The sequence below is a fragment of the Corticium candelabrum genome, chromosome 8, assembly GCF_963422355.1.
Source record: "Corticium candelabrum chromosome 8, ooCorCand1.1, whole genome shotgun sequence".
NCBI lineage: Eukaryota > Metazoa > Porifera > Homoscleromorpha > Homosclerophorida > Plakinidae > Corticium > Corticium candelabrum.
In genome coordinates this window covers 6,558,966-6,576,465 of record NC_085092.1, presented here as the reverse complement: position 1 = coordinate 6,576,465, position 17,500 = coordinate 6,558,966, and the positions used below count along the sequence as shown (strand labels likewise).

Genomic DNA, 17,500 nt, shown 5'->3' with positions numbered 1-17,500 from the left:
TCCATCTCCGTCTGGCTCATACGACCCTCCTCTTCCGACGTAATAGGAACGACGACATTTCGCCGCACTCTCTTTCGCCCAGCCTGCGATCTACTCCGCCCCGCCCCCGCATCCATACCGGAAGTTCCCTCCTGTTTCTCCTCACGAGTCTCCCTCTCGACAACTGACGTTTCCACACGATCACCGTTAACATTGTGCTCCCTCTCAACATCTACGTCAATCGCTTTGTCAACCGTGTTCTCAGCAATGGCGATCACTTCCGGTCTCTCACCATTTGACTCATAGCCCTCTTCCTCGTCGTCTTCTGACGACTCTCCCGTCTCAATCAGCCTCTCTTCGTTTTCTAACCAATTATGAAACACGTTTGAACTTACCAATAAGCCATAAAGTGATATAATAATTGACCTTCATTTTCGTTTTCTTCTTTTTCGTGAGTTTCGTCCGATTCTGCGCGCTCGATCGACGCAGCTGATAATGGGCGCACCTTTGCTCTTTTGCGTGCAGCTAGCATTATGGCTACTAGTCGATTGGTTTGAGGATAGCAGCGTGTGTTTGGTGCCGAGCTCCAATCGTTGCCGTCGCAACTTGACAGACCCGCCTTTGATCACGTGGAAATTTACTTCTTTAAAACTTGTTTTAACGCGCGCTAATTGTTGAATTCCCGGATAACATTTAAGTACGTAAAGCAAAATCTAGCGAACAGACATAATCACCCTATGTATTTCTAATACTAGCAAATTAAGTGACATAAATTCTCGTGTCGTCACTTCATACAGATGGTGATTAGCTGACAACACCCACACATAAGAAGCAGAGTCATGATTTTTTTACTATAGGAGAGCCAATTCGGAGTCACACTGGTCGTGCTTTCGCGTTATCAGCTTGCAGTTTACCCAAGGCGTGATCGAAACGCAGTGTAGTTACACTGCGCTGGCCGGTCACATGACGTTCGACTACTCGCTCCGCCTCTGCGCATGCGTTCAGTACTCCGTTCAGTAGAGAATCTATTTGCCTAGATCAGGGCCGTAGGAGCCGGTGCGGCTGGTGCGGCCATGGCCGCACCACTTTTTGTAGCCTCGCCTAGCCAGACCCTTCTCTGCGCCCATGGCCGCACTTTAACGCGCACTAAATTAAAAGCCACGCCCTTTACCGTGCGTTAGGCCGTACCACTTTTTATTTGCTTCCTACGGGCCTGTAGATAGATAGAAGATAGATATATAGATAGATTATTTCTAATATTATGATAATATTATTCTATTAAATTTATTAATCTAATATATTATTTCATATTACAGACTGTCTAGTTATATTATAACATTATCTATATCTATAAAGGAAAATAGGACCATGGGGCAGCCATTTTGAATTTTGTTTCGTAATTGCTCGCAAACTGCTATTCCTTTCCGCTCCTCCTTTAGCTACCACTTAACCTTCTCTACTTTCGTAAACCAACTGGTGCTCTTTGCGGTGGCCAGTACCCTGTACTTTGCCTTGTGTTTTTTGAAAATCGTGACGTCACAAAAAGTTTGTTCCCTATGCGCTCGCAAATCGCTGCACTTCCTCTCTTCTCCTCTAGCATGCGGCCGTTTCTCAGTTTGAAATAGCAGCTGGTGATGTTTTCGGTAGTCTGTGTCCTATACCTAGACGTTGCATCTGTACACTTCTTGATATGACGTCATCCTATGCCCTCATTGTTGCGTCACCTACCGTAATGTCGCACATATATTGTGGCGTCACAAACGCTCTGCTGTTTTGGCTAGAGCGCGACAAAAAGTTGTCATTACAGCAAACTCGCCTGTACACCGCCAAAATGCCTCCCAAATAGCGCTCTCTGTTTGATATTTCGTCAAAGGCAAAGCGACGAAGGATGACATTGCGACAGGAAAAAGATGACGAAGCTACTCGCCGGCCTAACTCACAGCGCCAGCGCAGTGCCCCTCGACGGATCGCGAAAGCTACAACTAAAACTCTTTCTCCAGTCAATGAAAGAGTTAGCGATGAGCACCGCTCACCACGCGCTTAGCACGTGCGTCAATAATCACGTACTTCTAAAATATTCATAAACTTTCTAACCAAGTTGTCTCCTTTTTGGAACTGTGTCTATGTAGGCAATGCATACCGTCGTCAATGCTTATGGAAAATCATAGTTATAGCAATATCACAAACGGTCCTTTGGCGTACGGGTTCTCCTCTATTATGCATGTCGCCGTCATTTACTAAACGTTTCTATGATATCTTACACTGAAGCCTACTCCTAACAACATTGGCAAAATGAACGTCAAGTGCAAACATTGCGAAACACTGACATGGAAGAAGGAACCACCAGGTATCTGCTGCAGTGACGGAAAACTTTTGTTACCCGCCATACCCAAACCGCCTACCCCATTGGTCGATCTCCTTTTGGAACAATCGGTTGAAGCGCAGCATTTCCTCTCAAACACGCGAGCGTCTAGCTCGGCTTTCAGATGACGTCCTTTGGATGCAATGAAATTAATTAATTAAGGCTCACACCGGTTGGAATCCCTGTTTCAAAGTTCAGGGACAAATCTATCATTCTATCGGAAGTCTTGCTCCTCCAGAAAATTCTACTGCTAAATTTGCTCAAATTTACTTTGTCGGTGACGATAAAGTCCAATCTTCTCTACGTCAAACAGTCATACAAGGCCTAAGATCAGACACTGTCGCCCAACTACAACACATGCATGCTTTAGCAGTCCAACTCTTACGCACGAAGCCTAGAAATGGCAGTAGACATTTTATCACGTCACAGTCAGGAAATTAAAGTCACCATTGATGCCGATAAGCGACCGTCTGACGAGCACGAAAGAAGATTCAATGCGTCGTTATGCAACGAAGTTGGCGTTCTAATGCTTGGTGAAGAACATGGGAAAAGAGACATTGTTCTTCGCCACAATGATGAAAGCCTTCAAAGAGTCGACGAAACCCATCGCAGTTACGACCCTTTGCAACATCCCCTTCCTTTTCTTCGCGGAGAAGATGGTTAGTGTTTCGAATATAAATCAAAAAATGGGCAAAAGGTGTGTCTTCAATGAAATTCTATGCTTTTCGACTCATGATTCGTCCGAGTCCTGATTTCAACATTCTTCATCGCTTTCGAAAACTTATGAAACAATTTGTTATCGATATGTATGTAAAGGTTGAAACCGAGCGCCTCGTTTATCAGATCATGTCAAAAGGAACTGCGTGCTGAATTATATGCTGAATTCACTGATGCACTTTTGCAAGGTCGGATTGACTCTAGATAGATACAGTATACAGTATGCGCAATGTATAATAGCAGAAGTTTCATGGTATATTTGGTCTGAAGATATATGCTCTCCACTTGCAAGCAATAAACATATAACTTGATTACAGCAATAACTTTACAATTTTTGGAATTTTACCACCCGCAAACGCTAAGTTTTCTTCTTTAGCTGCTATACTTATAGAAAGTGCATAGCACTCACTGGGCGCCGTCTTCCTAAAACGATAACAACTACATATGCGTATATTGTCTCTGACGTCCCACTAACAAAGTCTCTTAGCTTGCATGTGGTTTGTATACAAACATTCACGTTCGCTGCACCTGTTCCGTGCAACGACAGTAACACTTTTGAAGTAACAACGTTCAACGGACATGTCGAAATAGCTGCGACTAGATGTGGCTTGGTCAGGTCTATCGGGTTTACCTATAAAGTATTTATATACGTATGTCCACATGTATGTATGAATGTAATTGTATGTATGTATGTACATACATAAGTTCCCTTGGGCAAGGAACTAACATATAATTGCCTCTCTCTCAGTTCTGTCCAAGCAGCAAAGATGAAGAGACTTGGTGACATATAGTGACTGCTAGATTTAGATCGTAAAGTAGCAAGTACCTAGTGTCTGCAGTAACCTGGGCCCTAGGGGCCTTGTAACAAAAAAATGTATGTATGTATGTATGTATGTATGTATATACGTATGTATGTATGTATGTACGGAGAAAGTTTGGGGTGTCTCCGCTTAGATAACCGAATTTTATTATGCCCCAAGAGTCTAGACGCTGGAATTGTGTTAATTAACTTAATTAATTGGCCCGGGCGAAGAACGGGCTACATGGCTTGTTTCCAATATTTTTCGGTGCTATCACAAGCAACTATCACAAGACGAAAGCCAAGTCAGAATAAAAAAAACTCTAATCAAGCTATGACATTCAATCAGAGGCACAACTGCTAACTACCCTCAAAGTTAGCAAATATCAGTAAACACCATGCACAAACCACTTGCTGTCATACGAACACAAATGCATGCCAAACTAGCATCGGAACTCTAAACTGCATACTAATCCTTGATCAGAATGGACTGATTCTGTTGAAACACGTTATGAGAATCTTGCAGCATATGCAAAGCATGATAATCAACAGAAGAAGCAAGCCAGGAATGATTGCAAACCTACAATAAAGAAGGTAGAGTTAAAGTAGCCTTGACTTCCCAGACCATTGTTAGCGCCAATTAATATCAATTGGCGCTCGACAGGTCTGGGAGGTCGAGGCTAAGTTGGATAATTCCACTTGTTGCTGTATTACTGACCATGACCACCATGGGAGACCAAAACTAGGGTTTGAATCGGATGCGTTGCTAGTGGACGGATTTGATAGATCTGATGTGTTGGGCTGGACTGGTGATTCAACGGCATTCGCACATCTCAAACTATAAATAAAGTTAAAGTGTGTTTGCAGTTAGTCACTTGTATAGAAATAATAAAATGTTAACACATTATAAGTAAACAGTTGAATGACAGACAAACAAGTAGACAGACAGGCAAACAAGTGGACAGACAGACAAACAAGTAGACAGACAGTACTGAAGAAATGTAGACAAAGTAAGAGATAAACAAACAGACCAACAGACAACAAAATAGACAAACACAAAACATACAAACAAATATAAATTTCGTTATTTATTCGGCCACGCGTTACGCAGAAGTAGTATAGTCCCATACTTATGTTAGGGGCCGTCTCCAATTGTCGAATATTTTCCAAAATCCGAACAACGTTCGTTTCTGGGTGGGTGGAGTAGGCCGCTGTTCGTATTTGAAAGGTTCGATGTGTGATCAATGTCACAGACGAGGCAGACTAGTCACAGCTTTGATTTAGAGCTGTCCCGCCGCTTCCTACCAGACACACCGTATTCCAGCACGCATACGTACTGTACATCGAAGTGACACCGACCGCGACCAGTTTGTTGGGCTCGCGAGGCGATTGCATGCAACACGTGGCATTCTTCCGTGTCCGTGTCAGTTCGACGACTCCCGTGCATGCCATGCAGACGACTCTCTTTGGAAAAGTAAAGCAGAAGGAACCATTTTTCCGGAACGTTGCAAGTGATGACTCTGCGTACTACGTAACCGTGGAAGCCCTAGGGCAGTTGTCGACGTGATCTGATAGAAAGCTCTTGCTAGCTGAGGCGCAAGAGAAGTGGAAGAAGACTTACAAAGAAGACGCCAAGGCTAGAGACACTCTTTTAGAGACTGTAAGAGAGCGGTTAAAGTCTAGAGCCCGTACTCTGCCTTCTTTTGTCATCAAGGCAACGGGATGCTAGTGAACGAGGATTCGCTCAAGTCTCAGCAAACGAGGCTTTACCTCAGCAGACAAGCAAAAACATCAGCTTATTGTGCACTCGGGAAGAAAAAGAGTTCACACTGAGGACGACCATCAAGGAGAACGTTCTCAATCAGAAAGAAAACATTTTCGCTGCACTTTCCCAGACTGTAATCTTGAATGTGCAACTCACTATCAGCTTCACAAACACAAGAAGCAGCAGAGCCACAAACTCTCAAGTGGAAGAGCAAAGAAGAAGGCATAGAACTTTGAAGTATATTGTGTTGAACAATGTGCACGCGTTGACAAGACTGTTGCCGTTTCTAATAATATTTATAGATAATAGGCTTCTATTTGCTTGCGCATGTTGTTGAAATACGTACCAAATGCGCCATACTGTAGCCTCGTTCCAAGATGCTCTTCTTGTTTGTCTCTCGTTCAAGAGCCTGTCGCCGCGTGTTTCCAGCTTGTCCACGTGTAATAGGCCATGTGTTACACATAGATATTAAAAGGCTACCAAATACGCAAATGAATATCAAAAGAATTGTGTTCGTATTTAGGGGAGGTGGGTGGGTCACGGACAATACGAACGTTGTTCGGATTTTGGAAAACATTGACGATTGGAGACGGCCCCTTACTTGACCAGTCTACTGGATACCCCTACTAGGCCCTAGATAGTAAACGTGGCACAATAGGGTTTCATGCCTCAGGTAAATACAAAGACAGACAGACAGACAGACCAACACACAGACACAAATGGAATAAAGACATTGGTGATGACATATGCACACGCTCACACACACAAGCGCGCGCGCACACACACACACACACACACACACACACACACACACACACGCACACACACGCGCGCGCACACACACACACACACACAAACAAATAAACAAACAAACACACAAACACGCACACACACAAACACACACAAACAAACAAACACACAAACAAACAAACACACACACACATTCTCTCTCTCTCTCTCTCTCACACACACACACACACACACACACACACACACACACACACACACACACACACACACAAACACACAAACACGCACACACGCACACAAACAAACAAACAAACACACAAACAAACAAACACACACACACACAAACACACAAACACGCACACACACAAACACACACAAACAAACAAACACACACACACATTCTCTCTCTCTCTCTCTCTCTCTCTCACACACACACACACACACACACACACACACACACAAACAAACACACAAACACGCACACACACACACACACACACACACACACACACACATTCACTCTCTCTCTCTCTCTCTCACACACACACACACACACACACACACACACACACACATTCACACTCTCTCTCTCTCTCTCACACACACACACACACACACACACACTCATCTAAATGACTCACACGACTAAGTTCCCATCTTGTGAACGACCACCACACAAAGACGCGCACCACTACAAACCGAAAATCGACACGTGAGAGTGCGAACACCCTGAGACACAAAGAACCAAGCTATTTCTTACGCCGCTAGATGCGAACACAACCAACAAGATTCCAATTACACATGACGACATAACACCAACAGTTGACACCAACGAGACAAAAACATGCGAGTTCCGGCCTGCTCGCGCCCGCCCTGGTCTGGGACTCCGAGGACACAGACAAATTGAGTGTACTGCATTGTCTATCTACACGAGGCTATGTGTAATACAAACTATAGGCAATGCTAGTGATATAATTCTATTTGAAGTAAATCGAGTAATTGAGATGAGATGAGAACGTGCTGGGCATATTATTCATTGTCTATCCCAAACAGCTGTTGAACGTGCTCTTGAGGACGCAGCAGAAAGCGATGACGGCGATGAAGAAGAGAGCGATCAATCCAATAATGATGATAGGCCTAAAAATCAGGATAAAAGGATGACACATGTGTAAACACACAGGCATGCACTAGCATGGACACACACACACACACACACACACACACACACACACACACACACACACACACACACTGCTAGTCTACCTGGTATGTGTCTGTTTCTGTCTACCATCTGTCCGAGTGTCTGTCCGTACATCCGTCCGTCTGTCTGTCTGTCTGTCAAAATCCATTATTTCATATATCATCACTACAACTCACACCAGCACAACCTACATAATGATCTGTCTGTCTGTCTGTGTGTCAGTCCATCTGTTTATCCGTCTCTGTCTGTCAAAAACCGTATATACTAACACAAATCAGAACAATTACACACCAAACACACGGCAGCAACAACTAGACCAAAGCATTCAGAATTTCTACTAACATGGCCCAAAATGAGCCAGCTGTCTGTCTGTGAATCTGTCTATTTCTCTGTCTGTCAGTCTGTCTGTTTCTCTGTCTGTCTGTCTGTCTGTCTATTTCTCTGTCTGTCAATACATATATTTTCAAAGAACAACACTACTACATTCTAGTCTGGCCCAAACGGCCCACGCCATAATTTAACTACGTGCGAATGAAGAATGTCCCAGTCTTGCCAACTTTCTGCTAATTACGCTAGCATTACATCTTTGCAAAGCTACCGACATGCATTTACGCCACAATAACTTAAATTCATGACTGTTCTTTCTTCCGTCTTTGCCTATAGACTGGAGTGACAGGCGGTGTAGGAATTGAGCTGCCTCTGAGCCCCAACGTCCGAAGTGTTCGAACACTAATGGGATGCATTTGGAGGGGAGGCCCCAGACGTCCCTTTCTTTAGCGTATTTTTCTGATTTCTTGACCTCACGGGTAGCTGCGGCCGCGCCGTCTTCCTGAGCTGCTCGAGAGATCACATGTAGTGCCCATGGGTGGGCCACCGAGATGTCCAGCTCAATGTCACAACCCTGTTGGGCGTCAAAGACAACGATGTCGGGGCGGTCGTCGCTATTAACGTAAAGATTCCTTGGTTCCCGCTGATGGGACATCTTCAAATGCTGTAGACAGTCGCTCCAAACACTAGACAATGTCTCGTGAGTCCATATTGGCCCACCGCCGGTCTTACATGTGAGAAGGTGATAGCCGTCTTTATCAATGTCTTTGTCGCATTCGCATACAGGGACAACAGAACCGAGGGGCATTTCAAGACCCAACCTCATGCGTGTTGCTAAGCGAAAATCGCTGGGTTTTAATGCAAGCTTCGCAGAAGAAGGTATTGAGTCAAGCCATGCGCCTGCTCCAAGTCCCTGTAGCGACCTGAACCGAGCAGCTGAGCGCTGAGATAGTGGGTTTGAGAGAATAGACGACACAATTTGTTCCGTTTGTTTCTCTGTCTATTTCTCTGTCTGTCTGTCTGTCTGTCTTTCTCTGTCTGTCTGTCTGTCTGTCTATTTCTCTGTCTGTCTGTGTCTCTGTCTGTGTATCTGTCTGTGTCTCTGTCTGTCCAATGATATCTGTCAACATGCTAACAATAAAAAAGAGCTCAGTCAGTGTGCTGTTTATGCATCTAACTATCTCACTACTGTTGACACGCCGGCTGCTTACCAAGACCAAATTGGAAGAGATGAGTCATTGGGACAAGAGAAAGAACAGTGACATCCTACTAAAGGTACTTGACTGAGGCTGCCATTTAAACATTCGCATTCATCAGGGCAGCTAGACGACAACAACAATGAGACACAAAACAAGTGCCAATCAATTACAAATAATGAATTTAATTGATAATTATTGAATAGAAATAATTAAAGCGACACTGTCAAGACTTGTGTGCTCTAGGCGTGTCACACTTCACACAAACCAAAATCCGAACTCCTATATCTACGACAGCATAACGGCGATTCGTGAGGATAGAATGCGTACTAGATACTATGCATACTAGAATGGTCTTCATAACACTTGCTGTGCCCCTCCGTGGCTTCTCTTCTGAGATACCAATGTCATATCGGTGACAACTCTTGTCTATCACGTGTGGCTTGTAAAGGGTCCGTTTTGCCATAGAAAAGAACCGTTCAAAGTCGAAAACAAACGCTATGCCTGCTCTATATTTGTAAAACTTAATACGACGTATCAAATCAATGTGCAATGACCTAGTCAAGTACGACGCGATCTAGGCACTCAAACCACGACAAAAGTCGCTCTATTGCCAAAACGTGGCAGGTAATGCAATATAACTATGGGTGAAATTGCACTTGCCAATGATTCCTCGTTTTGGAAAACTTGAAAACTTTCTAGCTAAATTCAAGTTTGCGGAGGTATTCAGATGCTACGTATCCGAGGCTAAAATGATAGTGTCGCTTTAATATATAAATTGTCTGGTGATGTGCATGCGTACGTGTGTGTGTCCGTGTGTGTGTGTGTGTGTGTCCGTGTGTGTCCATGTGTGTGTGTGTGTGTGTGTGTGTGTGTGTGTGTGTGTGTGTGTGTGTGTCCGTGTGTCCATGTGTGTGTGTGTGTGTGTGTGTGTGTGTGTGTGTGTGTGTGTGTGTCCGTGTGTGTGTGTGTGTGTCCGTGTGTGTGTGTGTCCATGTGTGTGTGTCCGTGTGTGTGTGTGTGTGTGTGGTGTGTGTGTGTGTGTGTGTGTGTGTGTGTGTGTGTGTGTGTGTGTGTGTGTGTGTGTGTGTGTGTGTGTATTTAGCAATACCTGATCAACGGACGTTCACTGGTACCATCAATAGCAAACTGACACAAACCAGCGCTCTGCAATACACGCATGCGCAAACAGTAAGCAAACGCACACAACTGAGTCCTCGAAAGAGACCCCAATAAAACTAAAATATCCACATAATCCAGAAAGCTGCAAGACAACACATGCGTGACATATCCCTACCCGTGACAACTAAAATTCCCGCAATGAGAGAAACGCAATCTACAAGATGGAACGACGGCATTAGATCGCACCTACCGTTAGATCAACATTGGTAAGCACCACTGCAGATAGAATGCAACACAATCGAAGCATGGCGTGAAGCAAAGGATACTGCTTGCTGGTTGATATCAACTTAAGGTTTCACATCCGGGAATACAAACGTTGGATGTTGACTTGTGTGTGTGTGTGTTGTGTGTGTGTGTGTGTGTTTAGTGTGTGTGTGTGTGTGTGTGTGTGTGTGTGTGTGTGTGTGTTTAGTGTGTGTGTGTCGGTGTGTGTGTGTGTGTGTGTGTGTGTGTGTGTGTGTGTGTGTGTGTGTGTGTGTGTGTGTGTCACTGTGTGTGTGTGTGCGTGTGTGCGCACACGACCTCCACATCCCAATATACAAATCCAATCTAATTGTATTGTAACCTACAATCTTTAATGTGCAGCAATATTCATAACATCTAAGGCTTGATTTCTAACACTCAGAGTGTCAATCTGGTGGCAAAAAGTCACAATAAACAATCGACGTCTCAGAAGCATGCGGTGACCGTTCGAACAAGAACGCAGCAGAAGACGACAATAGAACCAAATAGCAGCCCAAGCAAACCAATCATAATAAATGGCCTGCAAAATAGTACAGAAATTTTACAAAAAATTATATATAATCACAATAAGAAATATATGATGTTTGACAGACAGACAAACACATAGACAGACAGAAAAACACACACAGACAATCACAGACAAACAGACAGACAGACACTCACAAAAAGACAAACAGACAGACAGACACTCACAAAAAGACAGACAGACAGACAGACACACAAATAGACATTGACAAACAGACAGACAGACACTCACAGACAGAGAGACAAGACAGACAGTTTGATGTAAGAAATAAAAGACAGACAGACAGACAAATAGACAGACAGACAAACAGAAAGACAGACACACACAAACAGACAGACAGACAGACAGAGACACAGTAGTAAGAGCATCGAGAGAGGACAGATTTGCAGCTGCAAAAAGAGAGGTGATAAAAATTAATAAATATTCAAATCAACAGCATCCAAGGTCATGCAAAGCTACCTTCATTCCTTTGATATTTTAACATTTTGGTTGTTGAAGAGAAAAGGCAAACAAATATTTGAACCAGCTGGCCAAGATCAAGTGAAGCACAGTTTAGAGGACAATAGAGAAAAAGACTATCAATATGCCTTCAGAAGTCCAATTCCAATGTAACAATGAAATAAATTAGAAAAATTGTAGAGGGAAATAAAGAATTGGACGACAATAAATAAGACATTCAGAACATCATTCATTAGAGTTTTAGTAGTATTTGATCTGTATGTTTCAGTACATTTAGCTTAGCAGTTTTTACCTATAGTGTTCTTGTAAAATTTTGCTGTTTGTGTTCAATAGTGAAATAAGACAGTCAGACAGACAGACAAACAGACAGACAGACAAACAGACAGACAAAGACAGACAAACAGACAAACAAACACACAGACAGACAGACAGACAAACAGACAAAGACAGACAAAGACAGACAGACAGACAGACAGACAAACAGACACTCACAGACAGACAAACAGACAGACAGACAGACACTCATAGACAGACAAACAGACCGAGAAACAGTTGATCAATACCATTCAACTCTGTCAACCTACCAAGCGAATCCCGGCACAAGTTCACAGCTCGGCTTACAGTTATAACAGCCTAGTTCCGCTGTTTTACCCATGCCTCCTTTACACTCACAGTCATCCGGACATCTAATCAAATGCTCTACACTCACACATAAAATAATTCTCGGCAATAAACTCACACAACACAATATGTAGACTTATCAGGACAATCCTTGTCATTGTCTTTACTACACATATGACCGGAAACCTACAAAAACCCACAAATGTACACTACATCTGTTCAACATAATCTATAAGTTAGAATATGCACAGCAACAAAGCCAGGCCTAAATTTTTAGAGTTCATTGATATTAACGTCTTATCAACGTTAGCGTAACTAATAGATTTTTATTTATTAATACGTCTAATATTTAAGTGTAAGTCTTAAATTAAATTTATCATATGATTTAGGTAATTAAGTAATTTATTATTTATTAAGTAATTACTTAAGTACATTTTATATTGATATTAAATCTGACCAATAATCTGCTAACAGCGCGCTACTTTAAGTGCAATATGAAACCAAATCACGTAACACAACCATGTCCTTTAACGCGCGTTAGCCCAAACCACCTTTAGTCATGCAGTTCAACTGTAACACTTTTGAAGATGTCACCAAAATTCTAACTGCGTAGCTTGAAAACGTACAAACATTACTCTTAGGTTGCTAAGGCAACTTGGTAAGGCTGTTTTCTACATCATCATTGTAACTTCCGGTCTACCCTCATTGGGGACCCTCATGCAGCAATTCCAAAACAGCCACTAAGCAACGTATAAAGTTTGTGTTTAGAGGCGACATGCACAGTGAGCAATTGCTATTGCTACAAACGGTTGTAGGTGGAGAAGAGAAACTGTAGAGAAAAAGTTGACTTACTTGTGTCACGTGCAATGCTCCAATTGTTAGCAACGCCGATAGCCACAAAGGCGACATCTCCGCGGCTGTACTACTTTGGTTCCGATGGGACGATTTGTGAGCAGTCCCGGATAATGTTGTGACGGCCTCGAAGTCCAGAACTATTGGTGCGCGAATTTGCAAACTTGCGTGTCTGTCTGTCCGTCAGTCTGTCCAGTACATATATTTTTAAATTTAATTAAGCTACACTACATAAGAAATTGTTAACTACTTGTCGTATGACAATAATGATAACAGCAACATCTAAAACAGCTAACTAATTTTAATTAATTAATTAAACTAATTGGCTAAAAAGATCATGTGATCTTGTCTGTCTGTCTGTTTGTTTGTCCATTTGCTAGTCTGTTTGCATGTCTGTCTGTCTGTCCGTTTGCTTGTCTGTCTGTCTGTCTGTCCGTTTGCTTGTCTGTCTTGGGACATTCAGTGTTTTACTCATTAGCAATAGTCTTGGACTACAAGTAGAACATTTCATTTTAACAATAACTGTTTGTAGTAGTGAAGATTGTTGACAATAAACTTGATCTTGTCTGTCTGTCTGTTTGTTTGTCTGTCTGTTTGCATGTCTGTCTGTCTGCTTGTCTGTCCATTTGCTTGTCTGTCTGTCTGTCTGTCCGTCCGTTTGCTTGTCTGTCTGTCTGTCTGTCTGTCCGTTTGCTTGTCTGTCTGTCTGTCTGCTGGTCTGTCTGTCTGTCTATCTGTCTGTCTGTCTGCACACTAAAACACATCAGTCTGTCTATCCCCAATACTTTCCTTTAATTTCTTAATTACATAATTAAGTCTAAGTGCCACACCTTCCTTTGCAGTAATCAAGAAAAAGCAAAAATACATCCCACACAAATACAAAAAATTGACAAAATAAAGGTAAACAACAAACACATAACACATGGTCGATCATCCAGCACCCTACATGTCCAATCCTTCACATCATACTACACTCCACAGTCACCGTCTTTCCCCACTCATCTCCCATCGGTAACACCACATTCACACTAGTAGACACACCCGAACCACCAAAGACGTGCGAGCTAGCAGGCTCTCCACACTTCACATTTCGATCAATCTGTAGCCTGATACCCTCACGCGGTGGGTAGACGGGACTACTGACCGACAACTTCAACTTTCCTTGTGAGCCACCACCTTCTTCTGATACGATCAAAAGCACTGGGTAGTTGATTTCAATTTGCCATCCTTCTCCACCATCAACCTTTCCTCCATGCATGTCCCACACGACTGCAGCAAGCACCATCTCTTTGATGTGAAAGATTGCTTGGATGTTTGGTGTGTTGGAGAGAAGCTTGATGTTAAGATTTGAGTGCAGGAGTGTGTCCATCGGTGAGACGTCGGTGAGTGGGACTACTGCGTATGCAAAGGATTGTGTGGTGCTTGGTGACAAGCCGTGGTCGATGTACATGTCGAAGACGTCTCGAGTGATGTTTCCATGAGACGTACCTTGGCAAACAGTTTCATATGACACAACAATACATAAGTGTGCAGACAAAATGTCAACAAACAAACAAACAAACAAACACACAAGCAAATGAATAAACAAACACAAACGAATACAATTCAATTAACCAGACAAAACATAAAACACAAATAATAGACAGACAGACAGACGGACAGACAGACAGACAGACAGACAGACAGACAGACAGACAGACAGACTAATCGAAGAGAAACCAGAAAGATGGCCAAGTACGAACAACACAAACTGCCTGGAGGCTCAGTAGTCAAAGTCGTTTCACTGGTTATGAAACATTTTGGATCATGGGGAGAAGAGACGAGAAAATTTTTGCAGAAACTGGCAGCCTTTTCATCAGATGAAGCAGTAAGACCAAATGCTGCAAAATTTTTTAGACTTTGGAGAAAAAGATTCATCATACAATTACAGAAGTGTAATGTTCGAGTTATATCTAAGAACTTAGCATGTTGTGCAGTGGGTCTGAGAGGCCTGACTCTCTCAGCACCCAATTTTTTCCCCATTAGTCTTAGTTATATATAAGGGTTTTAGTTTTGCTGTAATGTTAGCTTTCAATGAACATTAGTCTAGTTGTATTACTGTAGTTCTTTGCAGAATTGTATCATAGTTTGATGTAAGAAATAAATGACAGACAGACAAACAGACAGACAGACAGACAGACAGACAGACAGACAGACAGACAGACAGACAGACAGACAGAGAGACAGAAGACATTCTGGCGTAGATGCATGTCGGTAGCTTTGCAAAGATGTAATGCTAGCGTCATTAGCAGAAAGTTAGCAAGGCTGGGACATTCTAAGATCTTTACAGTTGACAGTTCATTCGCACGTAGTTAAATTATGGCGTCGGCCGTTTGGGCCAGACTAGAATGTAATAGTGTTGTTCTTTGAAAATATATGTATTGACAGACAGACAGACAGACAGAGACAGACACACAGACAGATGGACAGACAAACAGACAGATGGACAGAAAACAGACAAACAGACTGAAACACAAACAGACAAACATGTAAATACACAACAGACAAACACACAAACACACAGAATGACAGACAGACTGCCAAACATACAAACATAGACACAAACAAATGAAGAAACAAGAAGTAAAGTAATACAAGTAACAAAGCAATGCAGACCGACACACAAACACATCACCGATGCTTGACCAGTCTCCTGTTCTTGGCACGTTGTTAACATACATCGTCAGACAGACAGACAGACAGACAGACAGACAAACAGACAGACAAACAAACAGACAGACAGACAAACAGACATACAGACAGACAGACGGACGGACAGACAGACAGACAAACAAACAGACAAACAAGAAGAAACAAAACAATGCAGACAGACAGACAAACAGACTATACCCACCAATGCTTGACCAGTCTCCAGTTCTTGGCATGTTGTTAACATACATCGTCGAAAGCAAAAACTCAACGTTTCCACCCAGACCATGACCATCACTCCTTAACGGAAAATATCCCGTATTGCCATGATGCACCCATAGCAGCCGATCCTTTGCTATCGAGTCACCCAAAGAATACTTATAATTTCCTTCCTTCAGAGTTATAGGTGCTGCCACTCCTGCCACCCTCACAGTCACGTTTCCATCCAGAAGTCGATTAGCCAATGAGGTATAAACAGGATTCCCGGATGTACATGAAATATTTGTTCCTATGGCAACATAGACGTCACCAAAGAAAAACCAACTGTTCAGTGATGATAGGTTGTGTGACATGAGATGCATGGCCGCGGCTCCGTGTTCTGAGTTGGAGACTCCACCGACAAAATTCGAACTCTTCACTTTGAAATCGTAGTTGCAGGGGAGTAGGGGGATGTGTTGTTCGCATGTGATGCCAGGAAGACGCTGCCAGTCCCAGACGGGAAATATGTCATTGTATTCGCGGCCGGTGTAGTACAGGTTGACGACCCCATCCGCGAAATGCTCTGACTTGATGCCCTGTGAGAGATGACACATACATTGTGCAAACACATACATGCAAAATTAGATATAACAATTAATTTAATTAACAATTAATTATTGTGTGGTATGTGTGTCCAACTGTTGACACATTTGGTGTACAAGAAACAAACTGGCAACTGTCAGTCAGTGTGTTGGTAATTGGTTGAGAAGTTGCTGTGTCTGTTACTATCATCTTGTGTGTGTGTGTGTGTGTGTGTGTGTGTGTGTGTGTGTGTGTGTGTGTGTGTGTGTGTGTGTGTGTGCGCGCGCGCATGAGTGCATACGTGCGTGCATGTGTGTGTGTGTATGTGTGTGTGTGTGTGTGTGTGTGTGTGTGTGTGTGTGTGCGTGCGTGTGTGTGTGTGTTACCTGACTGTTGACACATCGAGATGCTACTGTCCTGTTGCTGTGCATGTGTAGAGAGACCATGTATCCAGGTCGTCTGTGCACCATGTAGTCGCTGTCCCAATAGTAGAAATTGCCAATCAATTGAGGCTGAACTGCATGAAATAGATCGTAACTATGCATCACATGTTGAGACGATGAGAGTTTGTTGAATGAAGTTTATTGAATATAAATAGTGGTTTGCGTGTGTGTATGTGTGCGTTCGTGTGTGTGTGTGTGTGTGTGTGCATGTGTGTGTGTGTGTGTGTGTGTGTGTGTGTGTGTGTGTGTGTGTGTGTGTGTGTGTGTGTGTGTGTGTGTGTGTGTGTGTGTGTGTGTGTGTGTGTGTGTGTGTGTGTGTGTGTGTGTGCTTACATCTGTCAATGATTCGCTTTCCAAAACTGACATATTCTTCATGCCGAGGTCCTGGTACTTGCTGCAGTTGGGAAGGTGAGAATGGAAATCCATCTCCACGAGGGCTAGAACACTAGAAACCCACAACTCAAAAAGACAAAAACGTACATAGCCAGTAACATAATTTATCACACAAGCAAGCAGCAAATAAACAAACAAACAGATAAACAAACATATACACAAATAGATAAACAAACAGATAAACAAACATATAAACAAACAGATAAACAAATAGATA

At 42.9% G+C, this 17,500-nt stretch overlaps 3 protein-coding genes and 1 long non-coding RNA gene across 4 annotated transcripts in view; all 4 read right to left on the bottom strand.

The window, feature by feature from the left end:
* The window catches only part of LOC134182971 (centrosome-associated protein CEP250-like), a 20,360-nt gene extending 19,754 nt beyond the window's left edge, over positions 1–606 (bottom strand). Inside the window, exons 1-2 of the mRNA XM_062650414.1 lie at positions 406–606; positions 1–343 (exon numbers count right to left, since the gene is read on the bottom strand). The exon at positions 1–343 is cut by the window's left edge and continues 38 nt beyond it. Coding sequence (XP_062506398.1) covers positions 1–343; positions 406–511 — 449 coding nt within the window. The 5' untranslated portion in view covers positions 512–606. The remainder of the gene's footprint in view (positions 344–405) is intronic.
* A 3,557-nt stretch (positions 607–4,163) lies between these two features.
* Positions 4,164–10,583, bottom strand: LOC134183738 (uncharacterized). Its single transcript, XR_009970546.1, has 7 exons — positions 10,469–10,583; positions 10,208–10,263; positions 9,112–9,222; positions 7,133–7,509; positions 7,014–7,063; positions 4,576–4,695; positions 4,164–4,437 (listed from the first exon to the last, which is right to left on the bottom strand). It is a non-coding gene; the product is annotated as an uncharacterized LOC134183738 (long non-coding RNA).
* A 232-nt stretch (positions 10,584–10,815) lies between these two features.
* Positions 10,816–13,103, bottom strand: LOC134183408 (uncharacterized). Its single transcript, XM_062650929.1, has 4 exons — positions 12,980–13,103; positions 12,246–12,313; positions 12,091–12,192; positions 10,816–11,041 (listed from the first exon to the last, which is right to left on the bottom strand). Exons 1-4 carry the CDS (start codon positions 13,034–13,036, stop codon positions 10,948–10,950), a joined length of 321 nt encoding a protein of 106 aa, XP_062506913.1. The 5' UTR covers positions 13,037–13,103; the 3' UTR covers positions 10,816–10,947.
* A 648-nt stretch (positions 13,104–13,751) lies between these two features.
* LOC134183206 (chondroitinase-AC-like) overlaps positions 13,752–17,500 on the bottom strand; it is a 9,883-nt gene continuing 6,134 nt past the window's right edge. Inside the window, exons 5-8 of the mRNA XM_062650688.1 lie at positions 17,224–17,335; positions 16,834–16,964; positions 15,873–16,461; positions 13,752–14,467 (exon numbers count right to left, since the gene is read on the bottom strand). Coding sequence (XP_062506672.1) covers positions 13,938–14,467; positions 15,873–16,461; positions 16,834–16,964; positions 17,224–17,335 — 1,362 coding nt within the window. The 3' untranslated portion in view covers positions 13,752–13,937. The remainder of the gene's footprint in view (positions 14,468–15,872; positions 16,462–16,833; positions 16,965–17,223; positions 17,336–17,500) is intronic.